Genomic DNA, 26574 nt, shown 5'->3' with positions numbered 1-26574 from the left:
CATGTCCCATTTGAGGTCATCCTGGACTGTGATTGCCAAGAATTTTCTCCATTTTTTCTTTTTTATAATGTCATTTCCTACAGATAATTTCATACCAAATCGTATTTGTTTCCCAGTGTTAAATTCCATTATTGTAGTCTTTAAAACATTTACATTTAGAAGGCTTTCATGGAAATACTTGACTATTTCATTGGTTACAGTTTTGCACAACACCTTCAGACTGTCATAGGCTTTGTGTCTGCACACAAGTTATGTATCATCTGCATACAATATTTTTCTTATAGTTAGGAGAACAGATCTGTATATCAGTAGCATAAATCAAGAAAAAAGGGATCTGAATACAGAGCTTTGAGGCATTTCATATTTAACATTAGATAGTTTGGATTTGACAGACTCACTGTATGTTTTAAGCAACACAACATATTTTCTGTGCTCATATATTTTTTTAACTCATAGCCAGTTCCTCTAATACCCAGGTTCCACAGCTTGACAAGTAAGATGGTGATGACACAATCAAAGGCTCTTTCTGGAGCAAGGATCACTCCAGTAACATACTGCTTGTTCTCTGTGGCAGTTATTATTTGTCTATTAATTTAGCTATGGCTACTGAAGTTGACTTGTTTCTCTTAAAGCCATTCTGATTTCCAAATATTAATTTATGTTGACTCAGGAATGTCATTAGTCTAGTGTGAGTAACATTCTCAACTACGTTACAAAAATGTAGGTATGATTGAAATAGAATGGTAGTTTCCAGTTTTATATTTATCACCTTTTTTGTAAATTGAGGTTATTTGCACTATCCTTCAACTGTCTAGGAAAATACCTGGTACAATTACATCATTTACTGCTGTGGCCATGGCAACAAATATGTTGCCTATGCACCTTTTTAATGAGTTGATATGCAATCCATCATAGGCTACTGATTTTATGTTTTTAGTAACCTTACTGTCTTTTATTTCCTTGCTGTTTTTCTTGCAGTTTTGTTGACAAGTATTCAAATATGAATGTGTGATAATAGTTATGGAAAGTATTATACTGAATATATTTAACCATGAATCACAGAAACCAATATTGATAGGTCCTGATGGTCTATTAAAACCCCCAGTACACGGTTTGCACAAAGTACCAAAATACTTTGAGATGGCCCTGAAAGATTCATTGATTCAATCATCTACAAATTGCATTCCACCTGGTATTCTGGTCTGGTAATTTTGAAAGCCTATCAGAGAGCACATAACTCAATGATGGCCACTAGATAAAGAACTCAGTGATGTCTGCTACAGGGCACTGTTACATCTACAATTGATAGCATTGCCTCTGGAGTGCTGGGAGTATGGTACCACAGAGCCACACACAACTTGTTGGCAAATTAGAGCATGTCGCCATGCTGTAGAGCTAGCTGCACAGTGGCTCTGCCTTCAGTTGTTCGGATGTGGTGATGAATGTAAAATATAGGCACAGAGCCATGAATCAACTCACTTAAATTACAACAAAATCTTACATTCAAACTGGTGTGTACAATACTTTGTGCAGTAACAAATTCACCTGACCATAATGCTCAATCACTGACTGCCTTTCTATGGGTCCACGCTAAAATATACTCACTATTTTATTTACTTAAATTTGGCATATTTCGTGACAGTACGTTTTCTGTGAAATGGTTACAAGATGATATTTGTCTTGGCTTCAGTTGTCTAGTGGAAGTATGATTCCACAATGCAGTTTTGTTGGCTGCAGAAATGACCTGGTTCAATGCGTTTGCCTCATTTTTGGTGCTTCAAATACCATTTCTTCGAATGTGGTTTCTTCTTTAAGTTTATATAAAAAATAGTAACATAATTCATTTTTTCTGTTCACTAGCAAATTATTTATGACGGCGACCTGCACATTGTTTTACTGTCAACACACACCAAGAGTTAACTGCCGACTGACTACAGTCAAAGACGACTCCAGTGTCAAAGACATTTTACACAACACACAAGCTTCCACTTGTAACCAGTCTCTTTGATATTGTTCGTCACATCTACTAATAGTAATCAATATGCTGTCACTCTAAAAAATATAAGTAAATTAACATAAGATAAGGCAAATTACAATAAAAAAAATTCTGACAAAAATATAAGAAAACATTTACAATTTGGTATCGACAAATTCGGTAGAAAATAACACATCTCCCAGATTCATTACAACTGCTCCCCAGGCCTTTTGTTGTTATGAACATATACAACAAAATCCCGACCACACTCAGTAATGGATCTGTATTACACAATTAGTACATTAATGATGCAGTCTGATAACCTTTTCTAAATTTGGACTCTTTGAATCTGTGGACTTGTTACTGGCTGTTGTTGCAATGATCCTTCCCCATCAATCTCATACACAAAAAATTCAAGTAAAGAAATTATTTAACATGACAAATATATATGGCTAAAAACATACATGAGAAATATTCTAAAATACAGCATCCAGATTGAAAATAATAGTAAGGTAAAACTCATTTGCTAGAATAAGGTTTAAATTTTTTTCATATTAATGTTAATTTCATTATGCTTACATATTGTACAATAAAAAATGATACTGGATATATATATATAGTGTAGTGTTTTTTTCCCTACATATTTGCCTTTAATGTATTTTTACTTCTGATTTTCTTTTTGAATTTTTTTTACTCTTTTTTTTTGTAATTTTTTTTTTCTTATGATTTTCTTCTTTTAGTACAGCTAAAGATACATCAATATTATCTAAATATTTTGCAATTATTTATGTACACTTGCCTCTCTACTACAATATTACTACAAGTCACATTCTCGTGAAGAGTACTTTCGCTCCCCACAACATCAGCATAAAGAACAATAAATTGTTCATATATCATGAGGCTTTATCTAAAATTGGTTTTGAAACTTATACCTTTGCATGCATGTCCTCACATGCATGCCTTCACCCACAGGGAAGACTTAGCTTCCAAAAATTAGAAAAATTCGGAAATGCTCACTATGGAGACTTTTTTTTTTGTAAAAAAGTAAAAATAAATCTTTCTCTCATTCTTTGTTACAACAGTGTTTTTTCATCAGTTTCAATTAACATGTGACATCAAATTATTGATTTATACATGCAAATATACATACTTGGTTGTACAGGTAGTTTTTTGTTCCAGCAAGCATATTCCAGTGGAGGACTATTGTTTTAGATGATAATAGGTTATTTAAATTTTTTGAAATTATGATTTCTGTTTATATATTTTCAAAGAGACAACATTCCTGAGACCAAATAATTTCTTTGACTTAGGGTACACCAAACGATAAGCATTAGGGTGTGGAATTTCTATGACTTCAAAAGGTCCAATATAGATATCAAAGAATTTTTTAATTTCTGAAGTAACATTTTTGATTTTTCATGCGATTTGACCAGAACAAGATCCCCAACTTTGAAAGTGGTTAATTTTACCCTATTTTTATGTCTTTTATTCCTCTTTTCCCCTTGTTTCCTCGTAGTTTCCCTGACAATATCTTCTCTCTCTTGCATAGTTAAAGGTGTACATTTAGGAAATTCAATAAGTTCTGATATAAGATTTGGAGGTCTAATATTAAACATAATCTCATACGGTGAAAATCCTGTGGAACTATGTTGTAGGCTATTCATAATATCTTCAAAATTTCGAATGTGCTCAAACCAGGTTGGATGTTTATGGCTACAATAGGTTCTACAAAGTCTCCCAATTTCCCCTCATATATCTTTCTGCAGGATTGGTGGATGGAGAATAAACAGATATAAGTATATGCTTCAATTTTGATCTTTCAATAAACTTTTTCCAAATTTTAGAGGTGAACTGTGAACCATTATCTGATAATATAGCTTTTGGTTTACTCACCTGTGCGTAATAATCATTTTCAATTTTTATTATAATTTCATGGCTAGTAGCTTTTTTCACTGGATATAGTTTAATTAATTTTGAAAATACATCTACCATAACAAATATGTAACAGTGACCACCTTTACTCTTTGGTAACATTCCATATAAGTCTACTGCGATAAGATCTAAAGGTTTTTCTGGAATAATGTTTTGCATCTCTCCACCACGTCTTTGATTGCTCACTTTAACTCTCTGACCTTTGTCACAGATTGCCAGTTCTTTTCTTACCTTCTTTCCAATATTGTAAAAATAAACGTTTTCTTGTATCTTTTGAATGCACTTCTGTATCCCACAATGACCAAAACTTTCATGTATGTAAATGATCAGCTTATCAGCATCTGCCTCTGGCCAACACAGTTTCCAATTATCAGAATCTACATCTGTTCTCCGAAATAAAATCCCCTTACGTAATTTGTAAAATTTATCAAGTTTCTCATATCCCTTCTTGCCTAGACATTCTTTGCTTAATTTCCAACTTTGATCTAAATTTTGATTTTTTCTAATTTTGTTACACATGGCTCTAATTGTTTTCTCATTTTCCACCCCTTTCAGGTATCTAATTTTGAATTGCTTTTCCTCCTCTTTTTCAAAAATCTCCTTTTCTCCCCCAATTGGTAACCTTGAAAGTGAATCAGCTACTACATTCTCAGAACCTTTTATGTGCTTGATTTCGAAGTCAGACTGTTGAAGAAATATTGCCCATCTGGTCAATCTACTGTGGTATAATTTGCACTCTTGTAAGTAACTCAAAGCTTTGTGATCCAAAAATACTATGGTTTTATGTCCAATAAGGTAAATTCTAAATTTTGTAAAAGCCCAATGAATTGCCAAAAGTTCCTTCTCTGTGACTGTATAATTTTTCTCATGCTTGAGCAACATTCTGCTTGCAAATGCTGTGGTACAATGTATCTTAACTCCATTCTCTACTCTTTCTTGAAATAACTCTGCTCCAAGCCCATAATTACTGCTATCAGTGTTCAAACAAAATGGTAAATTAAAATCAGGTCTGTGTAATAAGTGTTGCTTCCTCAACTCTTGCTTAATATTATCAAACCCTTCCTGACAACTTTTATCCCAAACCCAAACAGTGTTTTTCTTAAGTAACTGACTTAAACATGGTGCATTCAGACTCTGATCACTTATATGTTTTCGGTAATAACCGCATAATCCAAAGAGCGACTTTAATTGTTTTTTAGTCTTAGGAATAGGAATTTCTGAAATTGCTTTAATTTTTTCTGGATCGGCCAAAATTCCCTTGTCTGTGACAACATGACACAAAAATTTTAATTCAGAAACTGCAAACTTACATTTCTCTAATTTCAATGTCATCCCCCCTTTTCTAAGTTTTTCACAAACTGACTTCAAAATCGAAAAATGTTCCTCCCAATTTTGCCCCGTAACCAAAATGTCATCTACAAAAATTATCAGTTTAGATGCAAGTTCTTGCCCCAGTACATGATCCAAAGCTCTTATAAATTCGGAAACAGAAGAATTTAACCCAAATGGCACAACGCAATATTGGTAACTCTTACCATTGTACAAGAAAGCAGTATATTTTCTAGAATTAACCGAAAGTGGTACCTGATGAAAACCTGAAGTTAGATCCAAACTTGACGTATATTTTATATCTGTAAATTTATAGAGTAACTCATCAATATTTTCAGGATGGTCTGTTTGTCTGAACAAAATTTTGTTTAAGTGTCTAGAGTCCAAAACCAATCTTACTCCACCATCTTTTTTCGAAACTACTGCTAGAGGATTATTATATGCACTGATACTCCTTTCTATTATATTACATCCTTCCATCTTTTTCAGCTCTTTCTCAACAGCAGCTCTTTTTGATATTGCAATACTGTACAGTGTTATGAAAAATGGTTCATGGGGGTTTACCTGAAGCTCACACTGATAACCCTTTACCCTACCAGGTATGTCACTGAAAACATCACTGTATTCCCCAGCAGATTTTCTAACTGTTGTTTTTGTTCCCAAGATAAATTTTGTGTTTCTGAAATTTTCAAATTTACTAAATTCCCAAATTCAACTTCATCAGTATCAAATCTATGAATTTCAATATTCTCCAATCTATTTTCTTTTAGTAAATTGATACTGTCAAAATTTTCATTACTCAGATCATCAAGTGTGTTCACAAAATTTGTCTGAATGTATTCCCTTTCACTAGTTTCTATCAAAAGTTTTCTTCCAACCCAATCAAATGCTGTATTTACTTTTACTATCCAATTCATACCCAAAAGAAAATCCTCATTAAATTTCTGAATTACAAAACATCCATGTGTGAACAACTTGCCTTCAATTAAAAATGTCACTAAAGCCTGGCTTTTTACCAATTTACTGCTCTTCCCAGTAGCATCTTTTATCTTTACCCCAACAACTGGCATTTCAACATAATCTTCCCCACTTTAAATTTCTTGCTTAACCTTTCACATATTCCCGAGACCTCACTTCCTGTATCAATTAAACATTTACCAATCCATGACCCAATTTGAACTTTTATATAAGGACTGCAAAATTGATCACTTTTCTCAGAACCTGTAACCTCATGTAATAAATCCTTTCAATTTCCCCAAACCTATACTTATCAGAATCATATGGTATATCATTACATGTATTATTTGTCACAGTTATAAAATTTGCACAAGATACAGAATTGTCATCAGTACTCTCTATTATCTCAAATAGCCAAGAATTTTCATCCAAATCACATTGTATACTATTGAAGTACTTATCCTTCAGCTTTTCAAAAATAAAATATCTCATCTTTTTCCACCACTCAGGACATATAGTTTCACATATATTAATAAGCATCTTTCTAAAGTTCTTGTCAAAAGAAATAGTTTCACTGTTCAGCCATAGATTATTAAGAAATGTGTGTGTGTCATTAGTATCTGTAAAAGTTTCACTTAGGCTAGAAGTTATACATGTGTCATCATTATTTGTGAAGTCAGATTCTTTACCAACAACATCAAAATTCACACTTTTGCAAACACTGCTTGCGAGCCTTATTCATCCTGGTAACATCCCCGGGAATTTCTATAATATTCTCACTATTTAATCCATTTTCAACCATGTGTATACCCAACTCACTATTTAAACTAATGAAACACCTTTCCTCAACATCATCATCAATACCATTACCATCATTATCAACTTTAACATCAACATCATTATCATTATACATATTCAGGTCATACACATTCAAATTATCCCCTAAAATATAATTTCCCCTTTCTAAAGTTACCAGATCCCTTTCACCAATATTTTCATTCTCACAGCATGCATTCTCTCTTTCATTCACACATGTCTCTGAACTACTACAAATTACATCATCTGACAAAGTGGTGTTCTTTTCTGCCCAAGTGTAAAACTCTGTTAAATTAAATGAATCACAATTAATTTTATCTACTGTATGTTCTTGTATACTGAAAATTTTATCTTTATCAATATCATCACTATTTTCCTCTTGAAATTTTTTCAATAAGTAACAACTAATAACCTCATGTGATAGCTTTGGTTTGGAACTGTCATGTTTAGGTTTATGATAGTCACATCCATAATGTTCACCTTCTGCCTCAACCTTGCGGACCTTCAAGGGGGCGTCTACTCGTTTTTTATTTCCTGAGTTACAACTGGTTCCTGTTTGAACTGCTGATTGTGGTTCTGCGAATGTCTCTGATCAACATTTCTGTTCCCATTCCTATGCCAAACATTACCTGATTGTTGGTAGTTTCTATTGTACTGATCTCTAGCAAAATTTCTGTGATTTTGATCCCTAAAGTGTTCTCTATTTTGTTGATTATTTCCGTGAAAATGTTGTTCTTGTTTTGGATGAAAATTATGGTCCTTCTTTTGAAAATTGTTATATCTCCCTGAATTTTGACTGACACCATGATAATTGTTTTGTTCCCTTTTTTGAAAGATATCATTTCCCCAATTTTGACCATTACCTTCCTGAGTAAACCCATTGTGTGTTCTTGTTGTTACCCTATCCAACTTTTCAATATAATTGAGAAACTGCTCAACATTACTATCAGGACAATGAACTAAACTCAACTGCATTGCTGAGGGCAATCTTCTCTTTAAGGTATCAATTTTGATCAAGTCATCCAAAGGTTTTGTTAAATGAATAAGTTTTTGAAGTTCACTTTTGCAAAATTGTTTCATGCTCCCATCTGATTCTCTATAGTTTCTCCCATTCAAAAATTCACTTTTGATTCTAGTTTGTTTAAGATCATCCCAAAAATTTTCCAGAAATTTTGATTCAAATTCTGAAAAGGTCATCCCCACAGTCACAATCTGGTTTGCCCAAGTCAAAGCTTCCCCTTCCAAGAATTTTTTCACAAATTTAATTTTCATATCATCTGGTGAGTGAGGTAAAAAACAATCCTTACAATACTGTAAAAAAAAAAATCAACGGGATGTAAGGGTCCATCTACCGAAAAGTGCTTCACTGGAATATTAGATACAATATTGCATGTGTTGACATTGTGATTTTTGCTTTGAAATTCAATGTCAAAACTTTCAAGTTTTTCGCTAAGTTCTTTGACAGATTTTTTGTTTTCTAAATCATTGCATTCTACTTTTTTTTCTAGAGTAACCAAACGATTGTCAGTTTCTTGTTCTACATTTTTTACTAAAACTTTTGTGTTCTCATCCAAATTTTTAATTTCCCCTTTTATCTCATTAAAATCAATTAAATTTCTTTCCCTATCTGCCAGTAACTCATTTTTTACAGTATTAATTTCATCGCTCAATTTAGCATCAATTTCATTTACTTTTGCTTCCACAGATTCAATTTTTTCCTCAACACTACCAACTCTGTTCGAAAGATTACCCACTTGGGTATTGACTGCTTGGACTTGCAACAAAATGTTATTAATTTTTTCATCCTAGTAAGTCTTATTGTCGTCAACTGATTGTTTAATTAATTCGTGAAATTTACAAGAAAACTTTTTAAATCAAATTGATCGGTTGTTTCTGTTTCATTTGACCTGTCCTGATTTTTGAAGTCTATTAAATTACAATTTTCTACTTTAGGCACAATACTCTCGAAAATCTCATGTCATTGTGAAGAAAAAAAATTTATACACAGCAATGCAAAACAAGTTAAAAATATTGTTTTAACAAAATACGAGGGTCTCGTGACTTATTGGGAACACTCTTCTACTGTTGCAAATCCACGTTTTCCATCCATGTGATTGTTGACCAAAATTCTTGAAATTACTTCTTCTGTCATGAACTACATTTTTTGCCGAAACATTTCTTCTCCAAAACTTTTACTTCCCGATGAACACAAATATTGTAACACACATTCTGAAAAAACTGGTATTAACACACAAAAATTTTCTTCCTCGTAGCACTATCGAAGATCACGTGAACACAATATCCCAACTACAGTCCCCAGTTGAAATATGGTATCCCAGCTGAGCCCCCAGTTGAAATATGCTTACTATTTTTATTTGCTTAAATTTGGCATATTTCGTGACAGTACCTTTTCTGTGGAATGGTTACAAGATGATATCTGTCTTGGCTTCAGTTGTCTAGTGGAAGTATGGTTCCACAATGCAGTTTTGTCGGCTGCAGAAATGACCTGGTTCAATGCGTTTGCCTCATTTTTGGTGCTTCAAAAATCATTTCTTCGAATGTGGTTTCTTCTTAAAGTTTATATAAAAAAAATAGTAACATAATTCATTTTTTTCTGTTCACTAGCAAATTATTTATGACGGCGACTAGCACATTGTTCTACCATCAACACACACCAAGAGTTAACTGCCGACTGACTACAGTCAAAGACAACTCCAGTGTCAAAGACATTTTACTCAACACACAAGCTTCCACTTGTAACCAGTCTCTTTGATATTGTTCGTCACATCTACTAATAGTAATCAATATGCTGTCACTCTCAAAAATATAAGTAAATTAACATAAGATAAGGCAAATTACAATAAAAAAAATTCTGACAAAAATATAAGAAAACATTTACAATTTGGTATCGACAAATCCGGTAGAAAATAACACATCTCCCAGATCCATTACAACGCCCACTAGGACTGTGAGTCATTAAGTGCTGCACTCTCATTTTGTTCTCATTGCACCCCACTGGTTTGGTCTTAGATTTTTGCTATGTACTATGTTTTCAATCTTGTATCACTCATTTGAACTTTATTTTTCTGTTGTGCTGACTCCATTGGCCACTTGCTCTTCTTCTTGTCCTCGTGCTCACATTATGTGAATCTCTGTTGATGAGCCCTGGACCGTTGGTCCAGCCTCAGTGGGTTCTTCGGACATTCCCAACTTTCAGCCATATCACAGTCACAATATTCCATGAATACCATCATCAAGGAGAGCCTTCAGGGATATGGAATAAGGCAAGTCACTTCTGTAAGCTATACTAACAATAAATTATGACCAGAGCTAATCTAATCATATTGTTAAATATGGGCATTATTTCTAATTTAGAAATAATAGATTAGTGCTGGTGATAATTTATTGTTAGTATAATTTACAGAAGTGACTTGCCTCAATACTGGACCTCCTCTTTTACTACTGAGCTAGCTTCTGTGTTTGTCTACTTCATGTAACTTTACCTGTATACAGACAGCTGACAGTGGTTTGTCTAAAGTCAAGATTTGTTAATGCATGCATTAGAGCTATGTGGAATTACATTGCTGAGTCCAGATAGTCTGATATATTTCAGAATTAGAAGGTAATGAGGTTTTCTTTTACTTTTTTTTTTTTAATATCTGGCGATTTTCAATATCCTGCCTGTTGTCTGACAGTGACTGTTATAGATTTTTATACCATAAAATAAAACTCTGTTCTGAACCCTAAACAGGGATTTGTATTCCATATGGAAATTGTTTTCACTTCTAGTATTGTGGTTGTGAAGGGGCAGATTTGCTTTTAAAATTGTAATTTCCATGGCAGATACATCGTTAATACTGTTCAACCCAAAAAGCATCTTTGGATTTGTGTTGATTATCATATGACATATTTCTTGCATTCAGAAATCACATAACATTTCACTTGTCACAAATGATGGCAATTTGATTTCTTTTATTTATTTAAAATGCTTTGTGAATCAAACAGCATAACAATGTATGATTTGTAATTTGTTTCTTCATAGGATGCAGATGTGCCAATATTATATGCATTTCAGAAAACTAGTTGGGGTTGGGCTCAATGGATTGTAAGCATTGGTGCTATTTCCAGCCTCAGTACAAGGTGTGTACCAAAATATTTCAAAATGTGTAACTTTGGTAGTCGTTATCTATTTGAAACTTAAGATTATTACAATATGACATTGCAGTGCCTGTGCTGTTAAGAAGAATGATGCATTGTTCCTATGGACATGCATGCATGTCTGAAGGAACATTGCATCATTCTTCTTAACAACAGAGGCACTGCAATATCATATTTATAGGCTGATACCAGGCAGTGACTTTCAATTAAAACCTCCTCCCCTGTATGGGAATTACAGAATTTGTGCATGAGTACAGGTTGTGATGCAGGAATGATGACATATGGGAATTTGGGTGTGGCCCTGAGTAATTGCATGGATAGCCAAAGTGGTTAAGGCAACTGCTCATGTGGAGTGAGGAATCTGGGTTCAAGTCCCAGCCCAACACAAATTTTCAGTGTCACATTCCCGAGCTGATGGATGTTTGTATTCACAACCACAGACACACTTCACATATTCCACGATTATTATGTTTCTCATAATCAGAATGGAGAATTTAAAATAGAACAGTTTGTGGTAACTTTCTTATATGTCTATCCACACTATAATTAGCATCTGTGTTATATTAAAACAGTATGATACATAAAGTCTGTAGCTTAGTTTAGTTTAGTTATCTGTTCCTTCAATGTGACAGTTGACTGTGATATGGAATATGTCAGTAGATTCACAAATACTGTACATTTTCCTTTATTGAGTGTATTTTAATTCCATCTTTGCAACTACAAGAAAATGTATGTTTTGTCAGCAAATGCATTTCATTTTATTAAAATAAAACATCATCAATGGTCTGTAATGAAACATATTTACAATCTGACTTCCTTTCTTTTTTGTACACCAGGGTTTTTATTTTAATCATTAACTAAAATAAAATTTAATATGTGTAACCAAAGTACACTAAGATATTTGTCATAAAAATTATGTTCATTGTGTTTGTTACCACCTTTAATTCACTAGACAGATAGCAATATATTTTTATGGCTGCATACATTGTTCCTTTCTATACACAAAAGACAGGAATCGTGGTGGCTATTTTTGTTGTTAATGTTGTATTTATAATTGCTATTGTTATTTTCAAATTGTGGCTGGTTCTTCATAAGCAAGTACATGTATTGTGAAGCTGTTGTCAGTCATCATCATTATCGTCATCTATTAACCATCTCAGATTGCATGGGCATGAGGTATAATTGTGTTTTCCATCTACCATATATACTCGAATAATCCACACCCTCAAATAATCCATGCACCCCAATATTGAGGAAGAGGAAAAAAAATAAATGATTTTTTGCTTTAATTTGTTTTATTTACAAAAAAAAAAAAAAATTGTTCCAATGTTATGATGTGTTCAAAAGTATGTATAATAACTACTGGTTTGAAGCAATGCTGCTGTACAGGTTGATACATCGTTAAAACGCAACCGATTCAGCGGCGTGCAGCTGGCCGGCTGTCCCATTAGATGGGCGGACGGCCAGGGAACATTATCACCGCCAGCCGGGCCTCTAGGTGTACCTACAATAGCAAAAAAAAGAAATGTGAATTATCTTGTTAAGAATTTGTTAATACGGTATGTGCAATAAAACATTTTAGTCAATACTGGTATGTTTCCTCTCTTACCAGTCTATTCATCACTTTCATCGTCATCACTAGTGGGAGAATCATTGTCATCTTCACGATCTTCCCATAGAGCGTCGTCCTCTGTTCCATCCAGTGAATTTGTGATTCCACATTTTTTGCAGGATTTTTCCACCAGTGGTTGCGGAATGGAGTCCGGTGCACTTTTCACCCATTCACAAATCTGGGACAAATCCAGCCGTTTGATTTTTGCACTAGGTGTGAACTTATAGTTTTCATCAGCCATCCATTGCGTATATCGCTGTTTAAGTGCAGCTTTGAATGGCCAATTTATACACACATTTAGTGGTTGTAGGATGGATGTTAGGCCTCCAGGGATAATGACCAAGTCAGTTTTTCCTTTTTGTAATTTGTCTCGCACTTCCTTAGTTGTATGTCCGCGGAAACTGTCCAAGCCTAACAAGTTGCGTAAATTCAGTAACGCACCAGAACGACAGTGCCAGACATGTGTCACCCAGTCAATTATAAGTTCATTGTCCATCCACCCTTTCGGATTCACTCTCACAAATACCGGTGTGCCTTTTACTGATATTTACGGAATAGTTTTCCTTTTAAATATCACATAAGGTGGTAGCTTTCGTCCATCGCCAGTTACACACAACATCATTGTACATCTTTGTTTCTCACTGCCACCAGTTCATATCATGATGCTGGATTCTCCTTTCCTGTTCACCGTGTTGTCGAGCGGCATCTCAAAATAGACTGGCATTTGATCCGCATTACCATCCAGAATCCTAAACCATTTCGGTTGAAAAATCTTGATAGCTAGCTTTGAAACTGGTAATGCCTAGTTCTTTGGCTAAAGACAAAGCTTTAAGTTGGCACATTTCACTTGTCACTGCGCATCCGTATTGTCACTTCTCATCTACATAATCGCAGAGCCTTTTCTCGAGGTCCGGATGCTTCTTCGCTTTTTGGCTGTGAAATGCCCGGCAATTACTATTAGTTTCTTGAAGCTGTGTTTTATTTTTTCACCAGTTGCGAATACAACTATCACTCTTGTCGTACTTTCTTCCTGCTGCACGGTTTCCAATATTCTCGGCTTCTTCAATAATTTTCACTTTTTCTTTAGCAGTGTACGAGCGATAATGAGAACTTGTAGCCATAATTAACAACATTGAAGATGTTAATACTTCACTCCTAACATGCTACTGGTGCATCACAGACTGAGGCTGCAACAATGCAATGGTATAATGGGATGTATTGTTGGAGGTGGAGCAGTACCAACAATATTTCGAATAATCCGCGTACCCCAGTTTTTCATCCTAAAATTTGGGAAAAAACATGCGCGGATTATTCAAGTATATACGGTATGTCGAGGTACATGTCTTGCCTCTCAACTTGTTGTTATACCACTCCTTTTACTTCCACATCCCATTTCACTTGAGTGATGCACCATCTCTTGGGATGCCTGTTAGGTCCCTCACCTTCAGGTTCCTTTTCAAGCCATTTTCTCAACATTTTTGTTTGACCCATCCTATTTACTTGTAAAAAACATTTTAACTTCGATATTATTATGCTTTTGCATAGCAGCTACATCACTTGTATCTTGTGTTTCTTGCTAGATCTTTTTTTGGTTAAAACCTTGAGCTTGTTAACTTCATCATTGTCACCTGGAACTGTCCTTGATAATTATTCCAAACTGAATTAACTTATAGAAAAGTAAGTCAGCTTCCTGGAGTTTCACCACCAGAATCAGCAAAGACACAAACAAGCAAATTTTCCTGAGCTCAGTTGTGTGAGATGATCTATATTTTGTGATTTCCAAGTCCATTTTTATTCAGTATACACACCTAAGAATTTTTGCTCTTGTCCAGAGTTGCTGCAGGATGTGTCCCTATGAATAATAATAATAAACAAGCAGTTTATGCAACATGGATGATCCATTATATTTAGTTCAAACTTTTTGGATGATTTGTACCATGATAGATCAATATATTGTAGGAGACCAGTTTGAGCCTGCTCCTTCCTGTGACCTCAGTGCTGTGGTACATTATTTTTAGGACCATACAAAACACTTGGTTTAAACAGCAGACATTTTTGTGCAGATATTCTTCACAAACATGCCATGGGAGTCTATTAAATAATTCAGTACCATCTAAAAGTGTTTGAAACAGTCCATAAGTGGAGGACATTTTGAATTTTGTACTTTCATTAATAAATCATATAGGAGTGATTTTTGGACACATGTTTCTAGATTTCTTTTCTTGTATTGATGTGAGGAGTCAGCCCTCAAAATTTGTAAAAGTATTTTGGTTCAGCTTCTACAAATATTTATGTTTGTTAAACCATTGATACTTATAGCAGAGAAAAACAATAAGTTACTTACATGTATTAAGGTTCTAATATATCCTGAAAAAACTTCTTAGCAATTCATTTATCTTTGTTTCAGTTTCCTTGGTGGAATGTTTTCACTCTCACGGTTACTTTATGCTATGTCTTCAGATGACCTCTTATTTAAGTTCATGGGAAAAGTGCACCCTAGGTTCAGAACACCATTCATTGGTACACTTTGTGCTGGTGTTTTAACTGGTGAGTATGCAATTATTTTTCTATTTTGTTGTAAATGGAATAGGTAGGACATAAGTACTGAGAAATGTATTCCACTACTCACCCAATCTATGCAATATACTTGTTTATCCTTATGTCACACTGTCTCCCAGCCCCTAGACACATAAGACTTATTCCTGCGGAAGACCCAGTGGCAAAACCTGTCAAATGAACCCACCCAGTGCATCCTGCTCCAGTCCCATCACAAGTTTATCCAGTCCCATCAGAGACAAGGACAATGTGAAGGCAGTCATGTCATATATCAGCTCCGCTACAATTTCTGCCCAGCATTTTAAATGGACATGACCATCAACCAACTGTACACTTGAATGAACAGCTATCATCAACTGTGGACAAGAAGACAGCTGACCACTAAATAGCAGAACATGCTGCTGAGTACAGTATGCATTATTTCAGTGGCTGCTTCAGAGTCCATACTACTGGCTTCTCTGAACTATGCAGATGGGAGTTGTCCTTGCAGCCCTCCTGTCTTCAGTTTCCACTAACTCCTTCCAGTACACCCACCTCCACCTTGCACCATAACCCTAATGTTGCTCATTCAGTACCAACACCCTCTTTCCAGCAGTCTCCCCTGTCTCTGTTTTGTCATCCACTCACAACACTCCTCCAGCTCACTGAATGTCATCGGCACTGTGCACTGCATGAACTCAATGGTGCTGTGTTGCACTCTCACTCCAGGTAGCCATGTTTTACGTGGGGAATGACTTCTGCCTCTATTTAGATATTAGTCTAAGGAATGAACTGTAAGAATGAAAAATTCATTCATATAAGAGATATTATGCTATTACAGTATCTTACATGTTAATACCCTTGTTCTTTAAAAAGGCTTTCCCTCATTGTGCTAATTTTTAAATAAGTTCACAAATTTTCTGGATTTTTAGGTCTTATGGCACTCATCTTTGATGTGGATGAACTTATTGACATGATGTCAGTAGGAGCACTTGTGGCATACTCTGTAGCTGCCGCTTGTGTGCTACTTTTAAGGTGAATATGTTTAGCATAATATTTTATTATCTTGAATGTGTGAGAGTTATGCTCATTTGTTTAGCAGTCATTATTTTGGGCCTGTGCGTGACTCAACATCTCCACTATATGGTGAGTAGTTACCTATCCTTTTCATAATATTGTCATTATTCCAGTTAGAGATTACTTACATAACCAGTTTCCCACCATATTTTCATGGGATTTTTTCTGTGGATATGTTTCTAGAAAATACAGCTACCAAAGAAATATAGATGTAGGTGTAACAAAAAATGGAAAAACAAAAAACAACAGTCATAATATATCTGAACTTTTCAATCACTAAAAAACTGTTCAATAAGAAAAATGACCTACCCATACCAATCTAGGATACTGAAAAATCTAAAAATAATTCTACATACATGTAATATAAGGAGAGGGGGAGAATCTATATACACAAAATTAAAATAAAGTCCCTGGCTATAGACCTCACTGAAGAGTGCTGTACTTTAATAATGGACTCTGAAACATACAAGATACCAATTCTGACTGCCTGTAGGATCCAACAAGAAATGTTTTAAACTTCATCAAGCAATGAGAGTGAATGCTAATAAGATTTAGTAGAAATAACTGGGAAGTGATTGTGTGTGGAGATTTCGACATGGACTTCATCCAACAATTTTGATTGAGGGTACCTAGAGTTACTGATGTCAAGATTTGATTAAATGAAATAGATTTGAACTGCATAATAAATGGAATCTGACCATGGTAGTCAAATGGCAGCAATAGAGCATCTCCATCAGTCAGGTTTAACTTAGAAAGGAAAAGTAATGTTCGATGAGATTTCGGGTTTGCAGCCAGATCACGTTGACTTCTTGCTACGATATATCGGCTGGCAATCATCCAGCCATCTTCAGGTGAGTGCCCGTCACTGGAGACTGCAAGTTCCCAGAGGCAACTTTATAGAAAAAAATTGGCGCGAAAATGCATGATCATTGGCCTCCATCAGAGGAGCTATCAAAATCCACACCCTCCGGAGCTACTATTCTATCTGTGGAGCGCAGGCACATGCGTAAAGGTGAAAACTACATGTCCACCCTCTGTTGGAATGCATGCCCGCGTCACTAAAAACAGACATCAGGCGTCACTAAAAAGAGACATCATATGTCGCCAGACATGTCATTATGAATAAACTGTCTTCTCTCAAAGGAAGTTAGAAAGATCACTGGGTCCCAAGCCTTGTACAGTTGAAAACCGCCATCATGATTTATAAGATTTTGCACTAGATGTATCTCCACAGATTCTTTAATTACTGAATCCCAAAAAGTTTTCACTGGGGCCAAGATTTTCGTGGCAGAAAAATCCATAGTGTGTCCTGTATCGACACCTCCACGTATGATTTGGTGATACATCTCGACTCTCTACTGAGACCTTTTGTGGGGAAGTGCACATCATCATTTTCGCAGCTCGGCTGACTTTATCAATAGACTGAAGTCACTTCAACTCAGTGAAACTGACTTACTAGTCAGCCTCAGTGTCATCTCACTTTTGACTAAGGTTCCTCTTATGGATTCTTTGTTGCTCATCAACAATAAGTTCATGGCCAACAGAACAGCACTTTTCCATCATGTCCTTCCTCAACCAACTTTTTATTCAACAACAGATATTTTGAGCAGACTGACAGTGTTGCCATGGGCAGTCCTCCCTCGCTTTTGATAGCAAACTTTCTCATGGAAGACTTTGAGGAAAGGGCACTAGATTCGGCAGAACTTAAACTGAGAGTTTTCTGGCGATATGTAGATGACACTTTTGTAGTGTAGCCCCACGGTGAAGAAGAACTGTCATGGTTCTGGCAACATTTGAATGCAATCCACAAGAACATCCAGTTTATGATGGAAATAGAGAAGGATGTTTGCTTGCCGTTTTGGGACGTCTTGGTTGCTAAGAGAGTGGATGGGTCATAAGGGCATTCTGTCTTCTGTAAGCCAACACATACGGACCTTTATCTGCAAGCATTGAGTTGTCATCATCCTTCACAAACTACCAGCATCATTAGAACATTGGTGCACCGGGCTTATGATGTTTCTGATGGAGGCAGCCTTACAATGGAGTGGGAACATTGAGAGTTGGTGTTCAGAGGTAATGGTTACTTTCCACATCAGATTAGAACAGCACTAAGAAGGAAGAAATGTGAACACCCACAACATCAAGAATATAAGGAGCTATTCAAGTCAAGGGTGTTCCTTCCACACACCGGCAACCTTACATCTAAAATAGGCAGGATCCTAAGGAAACATCAAGTTAAAGTAATCTTCCAGCCACCGGCAAAGATTAATGCCCTTCTCAGTTCAGTAAAAGATGATTTGGTTCTGCGGAAGGCTGGGATCTATAAAATTCCTTGCCAGTGTCACAAAGCTTACATCAGTCAGACGACACGCACAGTACATGAAAGGCGCATTGGACAAGAACGCCACACTCACCTTTCGCAGCTCAGTAAGTCAGCCATAGCTGAGCACTGTATTACCACAGGACACACTATGGATTTTTCTGCCATGAAAATCTGGGTCCCAGCAAAAACTTTTTGGGATTCACTAATTAAATAATCTGTGGAGATACACCTAGTGCAAAATCTTATAAATTGTGATGGCAGTTTTCAACTGGACAAGGCTTGGTACCTGGAGATCTCTCTAATTTCCTCTGAGAGAAGACAGTTTATTCATAATGACACGTCTGGCGACATCTGATGTCTGTTTTTAGCAACGCAGGGGCGCATTATGACAGAGGGTGGACATGTAGTTTTCACCTTTATGCATTCGCCTGCACTCCACAGATAGAATAATAGCTCCAGAGGGTGCGAATTTCGGTAGAGGATACTCCTGTGACAGAGGCCAATTCACAAGCATTTTCGAGCCAACTTTTTCCTACAAAGTTGACTCTGGGAACTTGCAGTCTCCAGTGATGGACACTCACCTGAAGATGGCTGGATGATTGCTAGCCAAAATATCATGACAAGAAGTCAACGTGATCCGGCTGCAATACCAAAATCTCATCAAACATTCAGTATGCCAGGAAAACTTCAAGAATCACAGGAAAAATAATGTTCAAAAAATTGTAAATGCTGACTCAGTTCACACTACTCTGGGAGAATTGACAGAATCAGAAGAAATTTACTAAGTGCACACAGCAGATGAGAAAATTAATTATTTTTAATAATATTCTTACAACATTATTAATCCAGTTTTTCTTTACAATGGTTAAAGGACATGAACAGTGGGAGCTAAGAAAAATGTTAGCTAACATCTGGGATCAAAGTTCTTGTACAATGAAGAGAGAAATTTATTTAATGCATTGAAGAGAGAGATTTGTTTAATACAAAGGACTAGATCTAATGAAGACTTTAAAATTCACTACAAGCAGTACTGCAAAATTCTTCAAAAAGTTATCAAACAGGAAAAATTCATGCACTGGGCGCAAAAAAGTCAAAATTCCAATAACAAAGAAAGGACAATTTGATGTATGAATAGGCACAATATGAATAAACTCAAGAAGCAAATGATATTTAACTCCTAGATGACAGTAGCAGGGTGGCAATTGATATGAAATAGGATGATTTTCTATAATTTCAATGAATTCTTCCTAACAGTAGCTGAAAACATGGGGACAAATGATGGTCCATTGAAAGCAGATCCAATAAGCTTATTAAGACAGGCAATAAATACTCCACCACTATATATCAGTTTTGCCAACTCATCTGTTAAGAGAGATTATAAATATCATTAGGTGACTAAAAAGTAGTAACTTACTGCTTATGATAGTATCTCTGCCAAAGTTCTAAAATCTTTTGCCAATTTGGTAGCACCATTCTTGGGATACCTTTGTAACCATACAACAAATCAAAGTGAATTTTTGGAGAGGTTGGTGTATGGCACAGTAGTCCCAATATACCAAAGTTGAGATAAGCACTCAATCTCTAATTACAGCTCAAATTCTCTCCTTCTTGTGTTCTCAAAAATTTTTGAGAAAATCACTTACAACAGAGTACTGAACCATCTGTCTGAGAATAACCTCTTGACAACAACTCAGTTTAGTTTCTGTAAAGGCTTTTCCACTCCGGATGCAACATATAACCTCATGAACTCAATTCAAATAATAATAAATGACAGAAATTACCATCTTGCCAAAGCCTTTATTTATGTAGACAATAAAGTTCTACTAAGAAAATTAAAATGGTACAGTGTTAAAAGCTTTCATCTTGTGTGGATGTGGTAATAGCTTAACAACAACAAAACGGAAGAACGCAATAACAAATAATGCCACAAGAATGAAACTAAATTTGGAGTCAGGATGCATTAAACATTTTATTACCACAGGTTTGGTGCTTGGCCCAATGATGCAACATTTCTAAAGGTTCTTTTTCATGATGGGATTTAGACAGTATGATAAGTGAATAGTTAAATGAATGAGTATACATGATTATTTAGTATCCTAAACTATCTGATTACCATTGCAATAAGACTACAAATCCTTGTTGCTACTGTGAGTAAAGAAAGTAAAAGTGAAATAAGATTTGCATTTTAGAGAGTACCAACAGCTGTTTCCTGTCAGTAAGTCTTCAATACACTTACACTAAAAGGAAGTAAAAGTAAACAGTAAACAAAATGTGAATGGTGTAACAAAAAAATCAGCAGCATTCTTCCACTGATGTGTGTAAGATTGGAAGCTTTACATACTCAATTTTTTTTATTTTAAGTTACTTTGTACATATGTACAGTGTGATTAGTGCAATACATCATGGAGTGATTTATATGGAGAGGTCGGAATGACATGTGGTTCCTGAAGAAGGGCAGTAGGCTTTTTAGTAATAGCAGGGGCAACAATTTCAATGATCTGGCCTTGTAACATAAGCCAACATGACCTTGCTGTGCTGGTACTGCAAAAGGAATAAAGAAAGGGGAAATTACAGCCATTATTATTATTATTTTAATGAATCCATTTGGATCACAGGCCTAGGACTACTCAAGACGATGCTGTCATCAGGAAAATCAAAACTGTGTTTAAAACTGACGCTCTACAGGTCATAACATGGAATGTCAGATCTTTTAATTGCGCAGGTAAGCTAGATAATTTAAAAAGTGAAATAGATAGGTTGAAGTTAGATATAGTGGGAATTAGTAAATGTGATAGCAGGAGGAACAGGATTTTGGGTCAGGTCAATGTAGAGTTATGAACACAAAATCAGAACATGTGTATTGTTGGAAGAGAATTGTGGGTAAGCTACTATGGACAGCATAATGAATGCATTATCATAGCCAAAACACACCTTTACTCTTTGGATCATTACTCTGCATGACATTAATGAGAAACTGCTTTGACTCAACTGGTATACCATGATTCTCACTTACATCATAACATACATCACCTACCTTATCTGTATTCACAAACTAATCTGAAACTTCATTATTCTTAAACTTCACAAACACCTGATACTGATCATCCTCATATTCTTCCAAAATTACTTCATCAATAACATCATGAACTACACAAGTCTCATCACTATCAAAGTCACATACCTCACCTACATTCATTTGCAATAAGCTACGAGTCTCAGACTTACCAACCGCAGAAATTTCACAGTTCTCATTCACATCTACATCAAAAATACCACGTAATTCAGATCCAATTAAGTCATCACCTGTTTTGCATACATCAATAACACTGCTGTCTGACCAAGAGAAGAAATAATTAGTACACACTACATCAAAATTCTCATTACTCTCACATTCTGGTTTGTGGCTACTATCTACATCACTGTAATTAAACATAATATTCCAAAACTTTTGATCAAAACATAAATGAGAAATCTGATATTCCTTCTGTTCAACTTCAGATACCTGTGCCACATTATTAACACTGTTATTATTGTCTAATTGCAGATGTAAATTGGGCATGCTGTTGTAGTGTTTCCTTGCCCCAAAACTCTGACCTTCATTGAGGTGGAGTGCCATTTTTTGAATAGTTATATCTGTGATTATTTCTTCTATTAAATTGACCATTATTCCTCTTGTGGTGATGTTCAAAATTTTTGTCTACATTATCATTTTGACCCTGATAGAAGTTACCACTATCTCTATTTCTGTAGTTATTGTGATTATGGTTTCTATCATTTCAATTATCATCTGCCATTGTTCAAGGCAATCGTCAGGTCCATGTATTAAATCCCACTGAAACCTTTCTGGTAGTCTTTTTAGTGCATCAGTCAATATCATTTTGTCAAATGGTTTGTCAAGAGGTGTTAATTTCTTAAGTTGATTCTTACAATACTCTTTCAGAGTACTATAATTTGGACCATTCGGAAATTCACTTTTAATTCTCCCCTGTTCAGCTTGCAACCAAAATTTATTTAAAAAACTTTTTTTAAAACTTTGGTATGTCTCCCACTGACTTAAATTTAGATTCACCCAAGATGGAGCTTTGCCTTCAAGACATCTTTTAACAAATTTAATTTTTTGATTGTCACACATGTATGACACAAAACTTTCTCTTCAGTGGTGCAGGAAATTTACTGGATGTAAATTGTCTGATGGAAAACTTTCGATTGGAATGTTGGACCATGCAGTTCCATTTTTTGAATAAAGATTTTTGTAAATTCAGTTTTCCTGAACTTCTGAAATTTTTTAATCTAAAACATTTACATTAGTTAGCATACCGTTTTCAACATTTAAAATTTTTTTATCTAAACTACTAAAGTTCTGTTGAATTTCTTTCCTCTATGGCCTTCTGTTGAACTCTGATATTAACATTCCTCTACTGACTTGCAGATTGGGCAACTAACTCATTTTCCAAGATAATAAATTTGTTTTCTAAGACATTGATTTTTTCATTCACACTTTTTAATCCATCTGACAACCCATTATTTAGCTCCGAAATCTGATTACTAAGTTGGTCTATTTAGTGTGGTACCCTGTCCATTTTACCATTGTTTCCAGTTTTCAGGTCATTTAATTGTCCTTGTAGTGAGGTAAATTTTTCAGTTAACTGATCATTAACTGCACTAAATTTGTTATTATTATCCATTTTCATTTCCTCTCATTTTGCTAAAACCAACTGCAAAATATCGATTTTCACTGTTTCTTTGCTGACTACACTTTCACTTGGTTAAAACATGTCTAGTCTGGGTCCTACAGCTTCACTTCACCACTGCTACCCTCATATCTATTAATTTTCCTAGCAATCACACGAGGGGGGGAAATCACAAATAGTTTGTACTTGTCTTTTTTTCTTATTGATGTCCCTCGTCATAGTTGTAAACTCCTCTTTCAATTCATCCAGTCCGTCACTGTTGATAGTATCTCGTCATTGTTGATACAACTTTGTTGGGCGGCTCTCAGGTCTTCTTTTGTCGAGTGACTGGAGTTTCCGTATGTATATAAAAACTGGAAATGATACAAATCACTGCCCTTTCTTCTTCTGCAACAGACAAGACTTCATTATCAGTCAACTGATCATAGCTGACACCTAAACTTGTAATCTTACCCTCACACACATCAACATTAAATTTTCCTGTCTCTTCAAAAGTTTCAAAAGCTTTGAGAGGTGTAAGATACACAAAAGAAAAACTTTTTACTTATCTTCATTTTCTCATTGTTGATGGCTGCAGTTCTCGTGTCTATGGGTACTGAGGCTGAAATTCTGATTTTTGGGTTCGCGTTGAACTGAATAATTGATGAAATTCTTTCTGTTGCTATGACTTTTTTTTTATTTTATCCCATTCTTCCATATCACACTGACTTCACAATCTCCATTTCAGGACACAAATTAACATTGTTGTTGACAAAATTAGAGATAAGTCCGCTTCCATCAGAGGCATGCCTACTACTACTTACATTTTGTGGTACTCACAATATTCCAAAGAGCTTTCAAAGCAAAAGGGTTCACAAACTTTCTTGACAAAAGAAGATTTTTTACTAAGGCACTTCGTAAATGAATCCAGAAATAAATTTAGTAATTAGCTTTAGAGTGTGTAAATAATACTAGGAATTTAAAGTATGCCAGATATTTCGTAATTTCAAATATTTCTAATAGAAGAATAATTCCAACCATACTCACCAATTACCTTTTATACATTTTAGCCTGAAATATAATACATCATATACAAAATCTTAAACAGCGGAGATAATGTTCACCTATACAAGTTACTTGGTATCAATTTTTTCTATAAAATAAAGATTATGTTAGAAAAGGGTGTCTCATTACAATATGTAACCAACACCCACCACAATAGTATATGTCAACAAGCTCAGAAGATGAAGAAGAGATTGAAGAATGTATGATGATATAAAGGAAATTATTCAGATAGTTAAGGGAGAGGAAACTTTAATTGTGACTGGTGACTGGAACTCAACAGCAAGAAAAGGAAGAGAAGGAAAAATAGTAGGACAACAGGGGCCAGAGTTTGAAATCAGATCCAGGAGCAAATGTGGAATATAACCTTAATTTATTGATTATGAACTGCTGATTAAAACTGAAGAAATTACAAAAAGGTATGAATTGTAAGAGATGAGACCTAGATAAATTTACAGAACCAGCAATTGTTGAGAGTTTCAGAGAGGGCATTAGTCAATGTGGGCCTGAAACATGGAAATGAAAACAATGAAAGATGAGTGAGTAGCTTTGAGAGACAAAGTAATAAAGGCAGCAGACGATCACATAGGGAAAAACACACAGCCTAGTAGAAATCCTTGGATGTATAATTAGGTACGTGATATAGAATTTGACTGACTATAAAGGAGAAAATATATATATAAAACAGTAAACAAAGCAAATGAAAGGGAATTCAGACTTCTAAAACATGAGATTGAAAGAAAATGTAAAATGGGTCAGCAGTAATGGGCAGCGAAAAATGCAAGGCCATGGGATCATGCATTACTAGGGGAAAATAGAAATTGCCTATAGGAAAATTAAAGAGAAACAGCTCTATGAATATCAAGAGCTCAGATGGCAAGCCAGTACTAAGCAAAGAAATGGAGGCTGAAACAATATACAGAGATTCTATAGAAATGAAACAAACTTGAGGACAACACCACAGAAAAATAAGAGGAAGAAGGTGAAAGTAAGTTGGGAGATATGATACTGTGAGAAGAATTTGGCAGAACACTAAAAGACCTAAGTGGAAACAAGGCCCATGCAATAAATGATATTCCTTGTTGTCCGCAGCTCGTTGTTTAGTGGCTAGCGTTGCTGTCTCTGGATCACAGAGTCCCGGGTTCAATTCCCGGCCAGGTTGGGAATTTTCTCTGCCCGAAGACTGGGTGTTTGTGCTGTCCTCATCATTTCATCATCATCACTCATGACAGTGGCTACATTGGAGTATGAAAAAATTGGACTGTGTAAAAATTGGGACTTTGTACATACGCCAATGTCCGCGCAGTTGAGGGCCCCACAAACCTATCATCATCATCATCCTTCATAATTGTTGAGATACTTGGAAGAGTAAGCCATGAAAAATTATTCCACATGATGAGCAAGATACTTGGAAGAGTAAGCCATGAAAAATTATTCCACATGATGAGCAAGATATGTGAGATATGTGAAATATTCTCATGCTTAAGGAAGCATGTAATAATTCTAATGCCAAGGAAGGCAGGTGCTAACAGGTGTATTTACTACTGAATCAATATTTTAATAAGTTGTGGTTGCAAAATATTGACATGTATTATTTACTGAAGAATGTAAAAACTGGCAGAAGCTGATATGGGGGAAGATTAGTTTTGGTTCTGCAGAATGTAGCAACATTCAAGGCAGTACTAACCCAGTGCATTATCTTAGAGGATAGATTGAAGAAGGGCAATAGGATGTTCATAATATTTGTTTACTCAACAAAGTTTTTGAAATTTTGAAGGTAGCAGAGATAAAATACAGGGAACAGAAAGTTATCAACAGCTTGTACAGGGGCCAGACTGCAGTTACAAGAGCTGAAGGACATGAAAGGGAAACAGTAGTTGAGAAGAGAGTGAGACAGGGTTTGTAGCTTATCGATGATATTATTCTATCTTGACAATGTGCAAGTAGTAAAGGAAACAAAGGATAAAAATGAAATGGTAATTAAAGTTGAGGGAGAAGAAATAAAAACTTTACAATTTCTAGATGACATTGTAATTCTGTCAAAGACGGCAAAGGACTTGGAAGAACAGTTTAACAGAGTGTGTCTTGAAAGACGACCGTGAGACACTACTAGTTGTAGAGCTTTACT

General features: G+C 35.3%; 1 protein-coding gene across 1 annotated transcript in view; it reads left to right on the top strand.

The window, feature by feature from the left end:
• The window catches only part of LOC124805446 (cationic amino acid transporter 3-like), a 142121-nt gene that overhangs the window by 104380 nt on the left and 11167 nt on the right, over window positions 1-26574 (top strand). Inside the window, exons 8-10 of the mRNA XM_047266008.1 lie at window positions 11052-11149; window positions 15187-15326; window positions 16247-16349. Coding sequence (XP_047121964.1) covers window positions 11052-11149; window positions 15187-15326; window positions 16247-16349 — 341 coding nt within the window. The remainder of the gene's footprint in view (window positions 1-11051; window positions 11150-15186; window positions 15327-16246; window positions 16350-26574) is intronic.

Source organism: Schistocerca piceifrons, chromosome 7 (genome assembly GCF_021461385.2).
Source record: "Schistocerca piceifrons isolate TAMUIC-IGC-003096 chromosome 7, iqSchPice1.1, whole genome shotgun sequence".
Taxonomy (NCBI): Eukaryota; Metazoa; Arthropoda; class Insecta; order Orthoptera; family Acrididae; genus Schistocerca; species Schistocerca piceifrons.
Note: the sequence above shows the minus strand (reverse complement) of the source record. Positions and strands in the feature narration are given on the sequence as shown.